Source organism: Varanus komodoensis, unplaced genomic scaffold, assembly GCF_004798865.1.
Source record: "Varanus komodoensis strain SLA01 unplaced genomic scaffold, ASM479886v1 scaffold16, whole genome shotgun sequence".
Taxonomy (NCBI): Eukaryota; Metazoa; Chordata; class Lepidosauria; order Squamata; family Varanidae; genus Varanus; species Varanus komodoensis.
In genome coordinates, this window is record NW_025335468.1 from 4161767 (window position 1) to 4178479 (window position 16713).

General features: G+C 43.7%; 1 protein-coding gene across 3 annotated transcripts in view; it reads left to right on the forward strand.

Annotated features, from left to right (window-relative positions):
* The window catches only part of LOC123021251 (USP6 N-terminal-like protein), a 125336-nt gene extending 118434 nt beyond the window's left edge, over positions 1 to 6902 (forward strand). For all 3 annotated transcript variants that reach the window (XM_044425875.1, XM_044425877.1, XM_044425876.1), the window contains one exon: positions 631 to 6902. In XM_044425875.1, the coding sequence (XP_044281810.1) occupies positions 631 to 2303 (1673 nt within the window). In that variant the 3' untranslated portion in view covers positions 2304 to 6902. The remainder of the gene's footprint in view (positions 1 to 630) is intronic.
* Positions 6903 to 16713: the final 9811 nt, after the last annotated feature.

Here is a 16713-nt window from a genome sequence, read left to right on the forward strand (position 1 = left end):
AATCTATTGCAGTTTCTTAGATGATCCTGAGTTTTAGCATTATGTGAGAGGGAGAAAGTCTCCTTACTCACTTCATCCACATGGTGGACTGAAAATCCCCACACATTTTAGCCTTTCTTCATAGGGAACCTGCTATAAAATAAGGCTCTTTTGGATTTAAAGCATCTTTGCATATGACACTTAAAACATTGTGAGTCTCGAGTGTGTTACTTGCATGTACAGATGTTTATATGCATAAATGTTTCTAATGCAGGACAGGAAAGACCTTTTAAAAATCCAAATTATGTTCTTCACAGTGTAGGTTTTACTTTTGAATTAATAAATGCCAATAAATCACTAAATCATTGGAATTTGACGGAACATATGCATCTGAATTGAATGCACTAGATTGGAATAACTTTGCAGGGCTTAATGTAGGCTGTAGTTTGAGTGATGCATTTTCTATTGAAAAGAGGTGGTAAGTTTTGTATCACCTCTAGCCTGTTGTTTTAGGGGGTCATTTTTCCTGGTCATTTTCTAAACTGAACTAAACAAGTTTGAGCACTTTTTCATCAGCCCTTCTTGGTTGCAGTTGAATTCAAAATAACAGGCTACTATAAGGTGTTTTTGTTGCTGTTGTTGTTTTTGCAGCAAAATCGGAAGAATTCCCCAAGAAACCCTTGGGGCTGGAGCTCTCTCTAAATCTGGTGTCAGTGAAGCCCAGTGTTGCTGCTAATGGACAGAAAAAGGCAATCACTGACCTCAGCCATGACGCAGATGCTTTAACACAAACTTCTCCAGATAAAAGTCCATCGTACCTGAATGAATTGATTGGCAATTCAAATATGGCAGTACATGAGAGAGCTGTTCTTCCAGAACCCAGTGGACCACATATGCAAACTGAACCAGCCGACCTGCAACACAGTCCATTCCAGAATCAGCAGCCAAGTCAAACACTTGAAATTGAGGAACAACAAGCAGAAACAAATGCCAATGAAAACTCATCAGACAATAATCCTATAATGCTGAATGAGATTCAGCCCATCAGAGAAAGCCCAGGTGTGCCTGCAGACTGTAAAGAGGCTGATTCGTTAGAGAGCAACACAGAGAAGTGCAGTTCACAGGAAAACCACCTGTTTCTTCCTATACTTGACAAGGACCCTCTTGTTCCCCAGAGTCTGCAAACTCAGACAGGTGGCATGTCAGTGGAAAGCACTCTGTGGGGATCTGTCCTGCAGAGTCAGACAGAAGAAGCAGACCCTTCTGTTGGCTATGATGGTCCGCCATCATTATCAGAGTCAGAGTCATCCCATCAGGTGCCCTTGCTTACATCCCTTGAAGAACAAAAGACTTCAGACTCCTCATCTGTGCAAAATGCAGCAGCTCTACAGCATGGGAGTGCCACCTCATCCTCTGAGGATCTGCTGTCTGAAGATGCAACACTGCTTCTGGTTCCCTTGTGCTGCCCTCCAAGTACAGACTCTTCTTCTGCTCCAGGGCATGGCCTGTCCACAACAGAAGCCTTGCCAGAAAGCACAGAAGCTCCCTGTACAGTCAAAGCACCTGCTGCTCTCCCTCTCCCATGCCAGGATGGTCAGCGACGGCCTTCCAATGCATCTCAGTATGACAACCTGTCTGAGGATGAGGATGGGGAAGAGAAACCTTGCATACAGGTGCCCAGTTCTGAGAAAATGGCCGTTTTAATACCACCCTCTGATTTCTGTGCTTCACTGTCAAAGTGTTCAATGTCCAGGTCGGCTTCCACTGGAGAGATGGAAAATTTCCAGAGACAAGCTTGCGAAGTGGTAGATTGGATGCAACGGTCCAAACGACCTGGCCAGCCCACCTCATTCACCACATGGTCCCATCTCAAGAAACTCTCCGGAGGAGGCAGTGTGCCCATCTTATCCGAACCAGACCCTGAGGTGCTGTCAGAGGGCTTCCCTGCCCAGCCCACTTCATCCACAGCATTCCAGGAGCAGCACAGCCCCTTCCGAATAGTAAAAACCACCACCCCTCTTCACCTGGTTCATGCTACAGAGCAAGGCTTCTTGAGCAAGAAGCAAGTGGCTCTGCCTTTACCAGAGACCACTGGCCATGATACAGCTGGCAGTGGTGAGCTTGTTTCTGCAGATGTGGAAATTGAGGAGGGTGGAGCTGGCGGAGACTGTCTTCAGAAATCACTGAATGCTTTGGGTGGGTCACCTGCCCTCCAAAGGCCGAAGCCAAAGGTTCCAGCCAAGATTTTCAAAACTCTTTCCGATAACCATTTCTATCTAGGCTGCCCTCCCATGGTAAAAATGTCTAAATCAGTCACATTCTAATAGTATTGGAAAAAAGGAGATTAAGGTTCTACAGCTCATGAGAGAACAGAACAAAAACGCACAGCCTCATTTGAGGCCAAGGAAGCAATTATCTTGCTAGTTGTGCTGTGTCCAAGAATTCAGGATGGGGCTTAGAATACAGGCTAGCTTGCAGGAGGCCATGCCTGTGAGCAGAGTCTTGAAACACTTGGGTTCTCCTCCCATGGCGCTTTTGAATCTTGCTTCTTGTATCTCCTCCCTCACAATTTGGTGGAGATTTAACATGGCCAAATCATTTGTACTGTTTCCTTCCAAACCCTTGTAACTGAAAAGTTACACATGGCCGTGAGAGAGAAAGAATGTTTGAGGAACTAGGGGACTACTCGGTTACAGGTTTGGGCCAGTAGTAGCACATTTTTCTGTAGCAATAGTGTTGTTGTTTTTTCTGTTTCAGCCAGTCTAGTTCTGTAAATGAGGCTATAGATTAGTCGTGCCAGGAAACATAGCTTTCATAGCATCTATGCAATATCCAGCACACACTCATGTGTGTTTTATCGTGCAGTAAAACCAGGCAATTCAGCATGCCTGTTCCTATTTCTTTAGCTCCCTCACTTGTTTGCACTGACGAGGTTTCTCAAAGATTAATAAAACATGCAGAGGAATGATTTTCTGTTAAACAATGCAACGTGCGACCTAAAAAGCAAGGGTAATTCCTGAGGGAAGCCAAACCAAATCTGCATGCTGCTCACAGCAGATTTGTCCCAAAGTGCTGACTCTCCAGCATCTTCTGTGTGTTCATGTGCTTGGACCGTGTGTACACACCAAGAGGGGTGGCTGCAGCAGCTAGAAAAAGAGGTGTAGCAAGTTCTCTTCCTTCAGCTGTTTCTCTTTTCTTTTGAGCAGATTCTGTAAGTGAGCATGCGCACAACCCTGCAAGTGACTAGGCAGAAGTTTGCCTCGGGGGCTCTGCACTTCCACAGGAACTAGAATTGTCTGGGTTGGTATTTAGCTGCAGCTGGCAAACTGCAACCCGAACCTGGGATCAATGCGAGAGCAGCACTGTGTGCAGACTAGTCATTGGAAAGCATCTGCAGCTGAATTGTTCGCATGCTTTCTTGCATTTTTCTCAAACTTGCCCCATCAAGTGCACACAGGGTTCATTTCCTAAAGCCTTGATGCCACCACTCTGCATTCGCTGACAGCAGACAAATCTGCACAGTGGCCAAGGCAGCAAGCATAGCTTTACAAGGTAGCCTTTTCTGGGCACATAAGGTATACTTTTAAAAATGCAGGTATTATTAAAAGCTTAGCTTTTCAGATAAATTTTAAAAGGCCTCATTCATCAAACATAAGTTTATAGCTATTGGAGCTTCTCATCTGCTGCTCAGTATGAGAAGAATGCTCGGGTTTGTATTGCTGAGGTAAAAGGTATATAGAGCTGTTAGGCATCAGTGTTTATTTTATGTCAGGTTTTATGTCTGGTTTTCCTCTGGAAGTGAGAGGGCAAAACTGAAGGGGAACCCACAGCAGGCCATTTGGGCTTCCCTCTATCCTCCAGAGGGACAGCACCTGGGCATAGCACGGGGAGCCAGGAACTCGGCTCCTATCTCAGCAGCTTCCTCTGTGGCATTTGGGAAGTTTGCATATCTTGCCTGAACCTTCCTACTGGACATTGTTCTTAACCCTTGTCTCACAGGAAAGTTGTGAGAATTAATCTGTGCTTTTGACAGGAGCGAGAGCGAGAGAGAGAGCGAGAGAGAGAGAGAGCGAGAGAGAGAGATCATTGCTAAGCAGGAGTGGTCAAAAGCCTCCCACAAGAAAGGTGTTTTGTTGAATAGCAGCTGCTGCACCATTATTCAAAAACTAACACATCCCCATGTAAATCCATCCTCCCAGGATACTATTTTAAGGCTAAGGATCTGTAGTCTTTATTTTGCTTATCTGCTCCTAGAACACAACATAATGTCCTGAAATACTGTTGGCCTCCAACTGAGGTTTTCCTGCAGGCATCTGACTCTTCTTTGCTTTAGCTGCAGTCAGCTTCTCTCCCTCAGATACAGAGCCTACAGATGTTCTAACAGCTTGACCTTTGGTTTCTTCTCTGCATTTTTACCTCCTTTACCTGTCCAACAAGGTGGGTCAGGCACTATGTTCAAAGGTGCTTGTTTAGAAATGTTTCACAGCTGTCAAATACAAATCCCAATATATGTGCTGAGCAAATGAATTACCTGAGGCAGGAAAAAAGGAAGGCCAGGTCCCTGATAAACCCTATGGCATTGCACAACATGACTAGGTGTGGAGCACCCATGGCCTTCTGGATGTTGTTCAGCTCCAGCTACAAAGATCAGTCAGTGATCAGGAATGATGGGAATTATACCTGTATGCATTCCCCATCCCTGCGCTAAAGCTTCCATTGCAGGAAAGAATTCCTACTAGTAGAAGCAGGTGGTATATTTGTCCCTGAATTTAGCTACCAGATACAATATAGTGAACACGGCTGTGACCCTAATTAAAACTTCGATTTAAAAAATCAGTACTGTATCCCTTTTAATCTCACCTTATAAAATCCCAGACATTGCCCAGCTTTACAGTGTTGTCTGTTTTCTGGAACTTGTCTTGTAGTTAGCCTGAAGCACCCAGGAGTATGTCTAGTAACATGCGGACTCAAAACCTGCTGTTAAAACTTCTGAGGAAGGATATGAGTTCAGAAATAGAAGGTAGGATGGGAAGCTGCAGTACCTGTCTGTGAGCAGAACCACTTTGATTTGTCCTGTCTTGTTCCTTCCAAAGGACTGCACAAAAGTAATAAGGGAGGCATCAAAAGAAAGCCAATTGTAATAGCACAGGCTTTGGACCAAATATAATCCGAGACCAAGTCATTTGCCCCAGTCCCTTCACTTGCCAACAGTTTGCCTTTCAATATCTCATTCCTGTCACTAAACATATTTCATGCCAAGGGGCACAGAGAGGCAGTTCTTTAGAGCGGTTCCTTTTCTCTTGGCTTAAACTGGAACATTCATGTCTTCCCCATCCCTCGTCTCTTCCCTCACAGACTGCTGGCATTAAAGTTGGTGCTGCTTTTAAGGCCTTTCGATAGAACTCATCAGTTGCCTTTTTCCCTTTGACTGCTGTACTTCACCAAGTCCTCTCACAGAAAGAACAGGTGGTATGCAGAAGGGGAGGAAGACAATACTGCCTCCATTTGCATGTAATGGCAGCAAACCAGTGGATTCAGTAACCCATGATTTGCTGCCAGACGCTCCTAATATATGCTGCCAGTTCAAGTATGCAGCTGCCAGTTGGCTCCTTGACATCCAAACCCAGACACTGGATTAATCAACCCAGAGTTAGCCTAATTAATTAATTTAGGTTGATTTTATGTTGATTAATCCAGAATTCCAGGTTTGGACATTGTAGAGGAATCTTGTGTCAAGCTGATGAGAAGTTGTATATTGAGAATGGCAGAGATGCAGAACCCTAGCAAATTGTGGATTAATTATTTAACCTCACATTTTGCCCCTCTACATGTGAACCAGTTCACTGTAGGGAAGTAGCCGAAGCAGCTGCCTCTTTCCATGCCATCTTTTTTAACCACATGGGTGTCCTCTAGTGGAGATGTAAGGAAGCAATCAAGCATGTAGAAAATTGAGATGCTAATTTAAAAAATACCTCTTAGTCCACCATCATGCACATCACATTCCACACAGTTGCCTTAATAGCAATCTATTGCATTAGTTGTCCAGAATCCAATTTTCCCAACAACAAAACAGTGATAGTCAAACGTTCGAAAATAGTGATGTTCCTGCATAGGAACTGCAGCCTTGAGGACAAAGATTGTTACCCTACTGAACAAAGGACTAACAGAAGTGTATCTATCGCTCACTTCATCTGTGTTGTTGTTGTTTAGCAAAGTCGTGTCTGACCCATCACTACCCCATGGACAACATTCCTCTGTGTAGGAAGGCTCTAAACCAGAGATGGGCCGTTTATAGCCCTCTGGATGTTTTGGCCTACAAATCCCATCAGCCTTCACCATTACCTGTGCTGGCTAAGTCTGATGGGTATTATAGGTTAAAGTATCTAGAGGGCCACAGTTAGCCCACTCCTGCTCTAAGGCTTTCAAGTGCTTCTCTGATGGGATATTTGCTAGAGTGCAACTTTGAGCTAAGGCTAAAGGAACAATTACAACAGCAGTTCTTTAGTTGGATTTGCTATAACATTTTGGTCCAAAGAACTGTCTCAGCATGCCATCAAACCGTGCAAGAGTCTTTGGTCAGCTGATGTCCTTGAAAGCTCTGCCTGCAGTTTCATTGCAACAACCTGCTTGTTAAAAAAGGCAAATTTCAATAAAGGAACAGCCTTAGAATTTCCTTCTCAAGGATTGCTGCTTCCTTCATAATGTTAGTTATGCCAATAACCCAAGCAGCTCAGAATCCACTGCAGAAAAACCCTCAGTATAGAATTGAAAGATGTGAATAATGTACAGCTTAACTGGGAAACCTCTAACTGGCTCCATGGTCCTACCCAAAGGAAGGCAGATGCCTTCTGGAGACAGGCTGTCCATTCATGTACAGTAGACTCCTGGTTAACCAGAACTCAAGCAACCAGCAAAAAGAGGAGGAGGAGGAGGAGGAGGAGGAGGAGGAGGAGGAGGAGGAGGAAATAATAATACTTTAAATTAAGATTAAAATAAAATCAATTTCCAGCAAAAATGTAACTTTAAACTTGGTGCACCATCTACCACACCATGAGTAAGGCCACAGGTTTGTCTCCCACTCCCATCAATTCACTGTGTGAACATAACGGTTGTTGGGATGTATTGTTCAAATTTTATGTTCTCACCGAACCCCAAGTATGCCAGAACAGGTGCCAAGTAAGTGTAAACGCATAGTGCTTACCCTCCAGCAGAAGACAGAAATATGCAAGAGGTTAGAGAAAGGTACAGTACTCATGGAGGAATTTAATGTTGGTTCATCAGTGATCTATGACATTAAGGCTCGGTCTCAGAAGATAGAAGTTTGTCTTTGTCTTAATTTGCTTTTAAATACTGTTTAATTACTAATGTTAATGTCAAGTCAGTACAGAGTTTATGGTATGGTTTAGTATTAATTAGGCCTGTTTTTAATAGTAACTCTCAAGCAATCAGAAATTACATTTATCTGGCATCTACCAATCCCCATGGGTGCCACTTAACTGAGAGTCTACTGTATGAGGGATGCAACTGGCTTAGGGAATGTAAATTGTAGTTTTACAGGCTTTAGTTACACTGCATGGTGTACTATGAGAAGGCTTTCAGATCATAACAGTTGTGCAGGTGCTAGTAAAACCTGAACGAAATAGATAGTAACTAGTGTTAGATGTCTTTAAATTGTATTTTCCTAGAACAGTATTCCCACCAAAGTAAAAACTGAAAACTGGTGTTTAAGGATTCCCAGTTTATTCCCTGTGCCAGAAGATGCACACCATTGTCTATACATACATGCAGCATTTGCAGTATGTGCCATATTTTCATGTTTAAGCCCAGATAGAAGCAAATTCTAACCATTTCTAAGTCATTGATGCTTTTCTTGCATTATCTATCTGCAGCCATTGCCTAAATCTCTTTTCATCTGAGGACTTTGTTGTCAAGCCCATGCAAACAACCAATCCCCTTTCTCTGCTATTGACCTGATCCAGCTCTACTCTGGATGCTGCTATCACAAATGGATGAGTGAGGATGAGAACACAGCTTTTTCCTATGCTGCTTTACTTCCTCCCAGACATCCCCTTAATCTAATCTGATGTAATCTAATCTGATCTCACATGGAGATAGTACCGGGACCAAATTAGAAGGGGGAAAGTCCATGTATCCGGGGACATGAGAGGTTGCCAAACTTGGCATGCACACCCAAAGTTCCTTACCCTTACCTTGAATGTTTGCTCAAGAACTGGTAGTATGGATTTTGCAATGGTTTCCTGATGAAAGAGCTGTGAGCTATAATGAATTCTCAGGTGGACTGGAGTGCTGAAGAGTTCAGTTGAGAATACAGAGGGGGCCAAGCATTGCCAGAGAATAGACTCCACATAGCAGGCAAGCAGAGCTGGTAGAGCATGTCTCACATACAAAAGGTCTCTCTAAATGGAGGTATTTCACTGAAGTTGTGACATTTCATCACAGGAGTTTACAGCGTTCCTTGCTTTCTGGGTTTTCTCATCTGGCAATCACCTGCCAAGGTTTAGGAGAAAACTTTCTGTATTAGGTCAGCATTTTAGATGCTATTCAAACTAGGTAATACCCTTGTACAAACTAGACTGCTATATGCAGGAACCTATTTCAGTTTCAGTTTGGATTGAAGCAGTGTCTAACTTAGACTCAGTTTTCTATGAAATGTCCGGAGGCAAGTATTTCTTACTTTTGAATAGCAATGTCTTTAGCCATTTCCAGCTGAGATATCATGAGTTTTACAGCAGTTGGTGATGCTTTTGTTTTGTTCTGACACAATCCTTTCCCATTCAGGATCCCCACCCTTTGATTGATGAGCATACTCCTAATGTACATCAAGGCAGGCACACTAACTGCCTTAAACTAATCTGTAAACTTGGTGAAGAATAACTTGGCCTTCCCATCAAATAATGATGAGTGGCACCTAGAACATTCCTAAGTAATGGTAACAGTGCCAGTATTATTTCAGGAACTCAGGAAAATTACTCCCCCACCCGATCCCCAAACGGGGTGTATATAGCTGAGATGTATTTAGTTTTAAAGTCCAGTGTTAACTTGGAGTTGGATCACATCCAGCCTGAGCAGCAACAGTGCATTCTCTGGCAGGAATTCAGCACGGAGGTTCTGGAAACTCTCCCATTGTTGAAATTTGTAACCTCTGCAGTTCATACATTGGTCTTTTTTTGTGCACTTTGATAGCTCTGCTGCCATTGTCTTTTTTAATTTTATATTTTAATGCTATTCTTGTTTACACTTTCCAGAGCTTATTCTGTAACTGTGTATTGTATTATGGCTTTCATACATTTTTATGTACATGCTTGGGCTGGGCGGGAGAGGGAGTAGGGACAGCAAAACATTCACTTTTTTAAATTGTCCAAAAGAATTGTACATAGTGTTTAAATGCTGTGTTTTACATGGTTGTAATAACAGTTAAACTTTAGTACAAACTGCTCCAACTGGATGATGTACTTGACATATTGGAATCAATTTGTGGATGGCTTGTCCCTTCTTGGGCTGAGCTCTTGAACTGCGATGGGTTCAACCACTGAGCCAGATGACAACACAGTTTGCTTGGGTCCTCTCCCATGGGGCGGGAGGTAGACATGCTCACCCTTGCTAGTCGTGCAGATCTGGGAGCATGAGAACTTAAGCCACCACTATGGCAGCGCTACAGGTGAAACAAGCCTTGAAGGGGTGGCCTGTTCTCAGCATGGAACACCTGGATCATTGCCCAAGCTTATGACTCCAGGCTCGCTCTGGCCTGGAAGGAATGGGGAGAGCAGGCCAGATCGAGCTCGCTGGTGCTCCCTGGACCTCTTTCCCATGCTCTGCCCTGGCCAGGAAGCAAGCGGGATCAGCAGCACACATCCAAGGACCTCTCGGCTTCTTTGTGCGAAGTACGCATTCTTTTCCTGAAAAGACCAGGCGTTACATGTACGGAAGCAGAACTCCATTGAGCTCGATTCCTGCTGGACACTCATGTCAGTGCTCTACCCTGGCTGGACTCTGGGCAGCGAGAAAGCAAGCCAGAGTCCAAGGAACCACGCAGAGGAGAGCTGACAGATTTCCACCCTCAAACTGGATGCCTCACCCTAACTGAACGGTGAGGTTAAGGTGGACGCCAAGTTTGAAACAGCAAAATGCCTGGACCGCAGTGGCAAAGGCTGACAGTTATTCTCAAATCCTTTAGTATTGTAGATCATCCCCCTCTGGGGAGCACTTGAAACCGTTCTCACATAACGAGACATTTCTAGGCTCACTCTCCATTTTCACACTGTTGCCATAGTTCTGATAGCCTCTGCAGGCATGAAAACCATGCAAGTGGGGGCATAATCAGGTACTCGGCTGTGAGTGGCTCTGTGTGGGGCAGCAGCAACTTTGGGACAGTCTTATGACTACAACAAAGACAGGCAAGACACAGGTGTAGAAAAAAGTGAAGTAACAGGACATGTTAACAAAGAAGCAACATTTGAGGGAAACAGAAATTCTTTCTGACCATTGAGGGCATGACACAAGTCACAGTAGTTAGGAGGGGAAGGCTTACAATGATAGAGAGAAATTGGGTCACCAGTAAAATAAGTGTCTTATAGGTTATGCTAGCATATATGTGGCAGTTTCCAATCTCATGTACCAATGGAAGGCAGGCAGTTAAGAGGATTTCTCATGGCCATGCACATTTTCCTGTTCATAGGTAAACACAGGCCTAGGAGTAAAATAAGTTGTGTGGGACAATCTAAATTGCCTGGGGATGTTAGGCAATCTCCTAGTGTGAAGATTTTCAGGAAAGACATACAGTGGAGAGATGCTTTAGGCCTGCACAGGATAGATGTTTTGAAAAGCAAGGAGCTGAACAAAGTATCCAGAGTACTTTTTAAAAATATCCCTAATTCCCACAAACAACTAGTGAGGTTGTAACTCTCAGCCACAGATTTATTACCCAGCTGTAATTCAGAACTAGACTTTTCTCTGTAAAAGATTTAGGTAAGCTGCCTTGAGTTCCTGGAACAGAAAATGTAGGTTATGTAGGATATACATATAATAAATAGTTAAAATGTGTTTGGGTTAATAAAAACATCTTGCTAGGTTAACTGAAAAGACCACTCTTTAGCAGATTCTAGTGGGCCTACTGTACTTGATGAAGGGTTTTGTTTTCTAAGTAAATTTTAGATACTTTGACTTAAAAGTCACTTTCTTCCTTTCCAGAATCTTCCCAAACATGAACAAAGTGCAAGTTAAACAAACTTACTACCTTGTCCAATTCACTTACTAAGGTGGGATATCACTCAACTTTTACCACTTTTCAATAAGCATACTACAGCGGGCAGTTCCCACTCATAGACTGCGTTGGAATCAAGAGCTGCATAGACAGCTTTGAGCAAGAGATAGTCCCACAGTGCCAGAACCAACGTGCATATCTAATTCTGTCTTAGAGTTTAGAAAGTAGAAAGCCCTCCTGTGGAGATGCTTTTTGAAAAAACCAAATATAGGTGATGGTAGAGACTGCAGCCTCTACCTGTCTGCCAAAAATATATTCAACACAATTCTGCAGTTCTTTTATCAAGTAAGGCAACTAAAAATGATTTTACTTGAAGAGGTAACAGATTTATTGTGCTATCTTACAAGGTAGTACCTAACCTTAATTCATCAGGTTCCTGAAATCTTAGTGGATTCTATTTGTAACACACAAATTTTCCCTCTGGGTGTGCATATGCACACACATCTTTACACATATATGCATTTGCCAAGAACATGTAATTTTTGTTTTTCAAATATTTGCTATGGATAAAACACTTCACAGATAAGTGCCATATATGTCCTTAGGCTATAGTCCTGTGCACATTTACCTGGGAACAAGTCCCCATTTAACTCAATGGGACTTACCTGTGTCAATTGATGTAATACTTTATACTACAGTAGCCCAGCATGACTACTTTTAAAAATGCAGTTACTACTTCTGTCTACAGCCCTTCTTGTGAGAGCAAAGTTTCTTTTTTAATATGTTATTTAATGCTTCTGTTTTTCCTTTTAATAAACAATGCAAAGGTTTTTAAATGATAGGTAAAAAAGAGGCAGGTTTGATCACTGGTAGGTGATCCAGCAAGGCTCTCATGTGCCAGAGCAGAACAATCCATTGCCTTCTGTGGAATCTGCTTTCAGTTAAATTGCTTAGCGTCTCCTGGCAGCTAAGTCCAAGATAAACTTAATTCACCCCTTGCAAAGTCATTTTCCTGGATAAGTGACAGAGTGTGATAGGCAGTCACAAGGGGGCACTGTCTACAGTTTGAGTTTAAGATCATTTCAGACTTTGTTTTTGTGCTTAACCACTCCATCTCCACTATGTCAAAGCTGCAGAGATTCAGTGTGGCTACTAAATCAGTGCATCAGTCCTAAATAATTGATTTTAAGCAGGGCACCGAGCAGACCCAGAACAATACTTAAAGCTATTTTTAACTTGGATGTAACCAAAGGACTCAAAGGACAGGCAACACGTAGAAGAGTTCCTTCCCCCACACTTGTGTGTAGAAAACCTCAGCACATTAGCAGGGGCTTGCTCTAAGCCTATAAAGTGACCAGGCCTACATAGACAAACCTGTGTCTATTCCAGGTTTAACTTTCTGCCTGTTAACTTTTTGAGTGCAGACTGTAGCATGCTGAGCTCTTTGCTTTGAAAGCCAAGTTCTAATCCTTGTTAAGTAAAAGAAATATATAAACCAAGCTTCACAGGTGCCCCTGCCCACAAAGAAAAATCTCTAAAGTGGAGATGGGCTCCCCATGATATCCTTGCCATGAGTGAAGGCTACAGAACAGCCTCTTCTGCTCTTACATGAACTTTTCAGACAAGCTCCTAGTCAGTTGAAAACTGTCAGTGTGGGCTTCTGCTGGTTCTATACAAGGGTGAAGGAGCTGGGTAATGAGGTGAAACCTTTTTGCTCTGCTTTAGCACTAGCCTGTAGGGTGATGCTGATGGCTGGACAGATAGAATGCTCCTCACCTCCCCATATATACAGAGGACTCTGTTAGGTAGGGGTTGCATATTACTGAACTTCCAGCCTCTGAGCTGGAAGAAATATTGGAAGAAACATTGCAGAAACAATCTTGTTTTAGGATTTGGGAGTAATAAACTATAGTGAAAGTGTCTTTGGGAGGAAGGTGTGGTTTATAAATGCTTAAGATCACAAATACAACTAGTAAGAACAAGCAGACTGAGAATTTCTAAGAGCTTCAAACAGTGTCCTCTCCCTTAAATAATGTCTTTAGCATCAGCAGCTTGGAAAACGCACATGCTACTTTGCTCCATCAGGTCAAGCATTTATCTTCTCCAGAATCTTGTTTCCAGAATGTGCAGTCAGCCATTCCTCAAAAAATTCAACTCTAGCATTTATTAAAATGATCACCAGTCACTGTTTGTGTGCATTCTATAAGCCTACTATGGAGGACTGCCAACATTACATCTTTCAGACTACCCTGAATCAGGCTTGCCAGACTCTAACGGAAGCCAACACTGGAAGGAGGATGCAAGGACCATCAGCACCGATTTGTCCACATTTAAGCTCAGATATGTAAACCATGCACAAGGCTTACCAGAAACAGCTGAGTGTGCACTGTAAACTGTACCCAACACTGAAGGCAACCCAGACACAGCGCACATGCATAGTTGTGCGAGTATGAACACTTGTGTAGATGCACTCATCCATGGCTTCACATTCATTATGAGGAAAGGCTAATTCCTGTAATCTCCAGTTCAGTACTGAAATGCTGACTGAAAAGGCAAAATCTTGCTTCAAGGAGTCCTATAGCAGAGTCTGTTTCTTAGTGCTACCTGTTTTTCTGACCTCAAGCAAGTATTCAGTAGCCTTGGTAAGTGGTACTCCAAAACTAGTGCATATTATTCTATTTCCATTAAAATTTCCCAATTTTGTTTTCTGAAAATCCTAAGAAGTAACTTTTTGATGGATTCAAAATCTCTCCAAATTTTGCATCTCCATGCAACAGCAATCTTGTCCCTCTTACGGTACGGTACGCCACGCCACTGGAAGGAAAAGAGAGAACAAAGGGTTGCAGAAAGAGAGAGGAGGCTTCAGCCCCATTCAGCATTAGCTTGCGGCCCTCAACAGAAGAAAAGCTTTCAGTGAATAGGCGTGATCAATGAGTGTGTGTATAAATGTTTTTCAAGACAGCATGTCCCATATTGCAAATCTTGTTTCAAAGCAGCAGCTATTAATGAGGTCAATCCTTTTCCAAAGACAACCAGGGTTTTAGGAGGTCAAAAAACCCTGATCAACCATAGGGTAAAATAAGGGGGGTAGAAGTGGTTTGATTGCTACTTTCCAAGCCATTTGTCTTCAGTGGAGAGCATGTGTGGCCACGCCACTTACACCACAGTCAGAAATGTTAAATCTGGAGTTCTCATCGAGTTCAGTATGGAGGAGGCAGCTTAATAACCCGTAGGAACTCTGGATAAAAAGCATCACACAAGGGAGATGCAGTGTATAAGCAGGCTTGGAATTTCAAAATAAGGACACCTTTGAGAACAAAACACTTTTAATGACATTTAAAGCTAGGTTTGGCTTCTCTTTTACACCCCCAAAACTTTTCAGTAATCAGACCTGTTGCCTAATGATTGGAAGGGAATAGTTTTCCATCATTCAGTCAGGGTCAAGCACTTAGTTTGGCTCTCTTACTGGAAAAACTTTTAATTACAGCAAGTATAATTGGTACAGTCACAGTAATACAGAGGAGCTGCCACCTGAGGAGCAGGGATTGGATCTGTGCATGCAGCTGCGTAGGCACAGCGGCTGCAGAGGAGGCGGCGGTCAGAGCAGGAGCAAGGAAACGAGTCTCCAGAGACCAGCTCCACCTCCAGGAAGTACACAAGAAGTTTTGCAATAAGCACATCAATGAAGTCAGCCCGAGCACAGGCAACAAGCGTAAAAAACTGCTCAGAAAAAAGGCCAAGCTTACAACAAACAGAAGAGCCAACAAGTGACCATTTCTTGCCCACTAGATATCCCCCCCGCGCCATCCCATAAGACACAATGGTAAGAAAGAGAGAGAGAGAGAGAGAGAGAGCACAGCCCACCCCCAAAAGGTAAAAGGGTGCATTGTTTTCCCCTCAGCCCTACCAAGTCAATAGCAAAAGTTGGACTCAGAGAAATGCATGGACTAAGAGTGGACGAATCAAAGGTTCTTCAGTCTCCATTGACACATTGCTGTATAGTCATTTATATATTTACACATACACACAAGCCCTCCCAGCACCACAAATTAAAAAAAAGACATACAACCAAGAAACAGCTTCCCTCCCTCCCCCTCCCCCCGGGACTTTTGAGGATACAATCCAGGCCTGCAGGGAACTTTCACTAGACAGAATTTCTTCTCTGCGAGGACAACCCACTGGGTTATTCTGGCATAGGGGCGAAGAGAGGAACAGCGGCCAAGATAAGAGCAAGTTTGCTTACCTGTAACTGACATCCTTCAAGTGGTCATCTGTGCATTCACACATAAGGGCTCTGCACCTTCACAGGGCCTCCTGCCCTGAAGATTTTCCTAGCTAAACTTGTTCCAGCAGAAGCCCCTCCTCTCCCACCCTGGTATATCTAAGAGGGGTTCCCTCCACTCTCTCCAGTTCTTGTGAGACTAAAGTTGTGGCCTCAGAAGCAGGAGCAAGGCCAGTGAATGGCCAACCTATACTATCCCAACACGGTTCCTAAGGAAAAAACTGCGGAACTGGAGCTGTTGACACCAATATGGGGCCAGTGGGCAGGTTGTATGAATGCACAGATGACCAACTGAAGAATGTCAGTTACAGGTAAGCAACCTTACTTTCTTCCTCAAGGTCTCAGTGCATCACACACATGCTCACCTGGCTGAAGTGATTGCCACCAGAAACACGACCTTCGTTGAGAGGAGATTAAGTCCACAGTGGCCTAAGGTTTGGAGGAGGACTTCGTAAGACAAGTTCCAACCCAGCATGAAGGGTGTGATACCAGGTTATACAGACTTCTCAAGAATCAATCAGACTGCGGATGTGAAAACACTGAGAAATCATTGACCTTTCTGTGGAACAATGAGGTGGGAGTCAAATATACTTTAATGGAGGACGGTTTCAGGCCTCGAGTGCAGCGCATGGAGGAAGCTGAGGATCTTCCAGATGGATGCCCGATGTGGATCAAAGGCTTTTCCTAGACAAAAGCATTCCATTTTGCAGTGTATGAACTCGTATTTGGTTGCAGGGCCACATCCAGGATCACCTGTATCTTGGGAGGGGGGCCTCCTGATCTACTGGCCCATCTTCCACACTCTAAAATGGATGGTGTCAACATCCGGGGAAAGGATCATCCCTTGGTCCCAGGAGACGATGTCAGGAGCCAAATAAAGTTGTGGCTGGACAGGCAGAGAAGGCTGGCAAACAACACTTGTTAGGCCATTACGGTATGAGGAGGATACAAGAGGTGCCTTCCATTCAGATCTTCCTCAGGATCCTGGTGATCAACCGGAATGGTGAGAACCAAGCAGAACAGAGTCTCTTCCCAGAAGGACGGACTGCATCTCTCATTGAGCCCTTGCCAACCCCAGTTCAGGAGCAGATGGCATCACACATGTTGGTCACCATGGCAAAGAAGTCCCCCAAAGGGGTACCCCAGGTCATGAAGAACTGCGTCAGGACTCCCATTCATGGACCCCTCAGTCCTCTTGCTCAGAGCATCAGCTGTGATACTCTGAATCCTG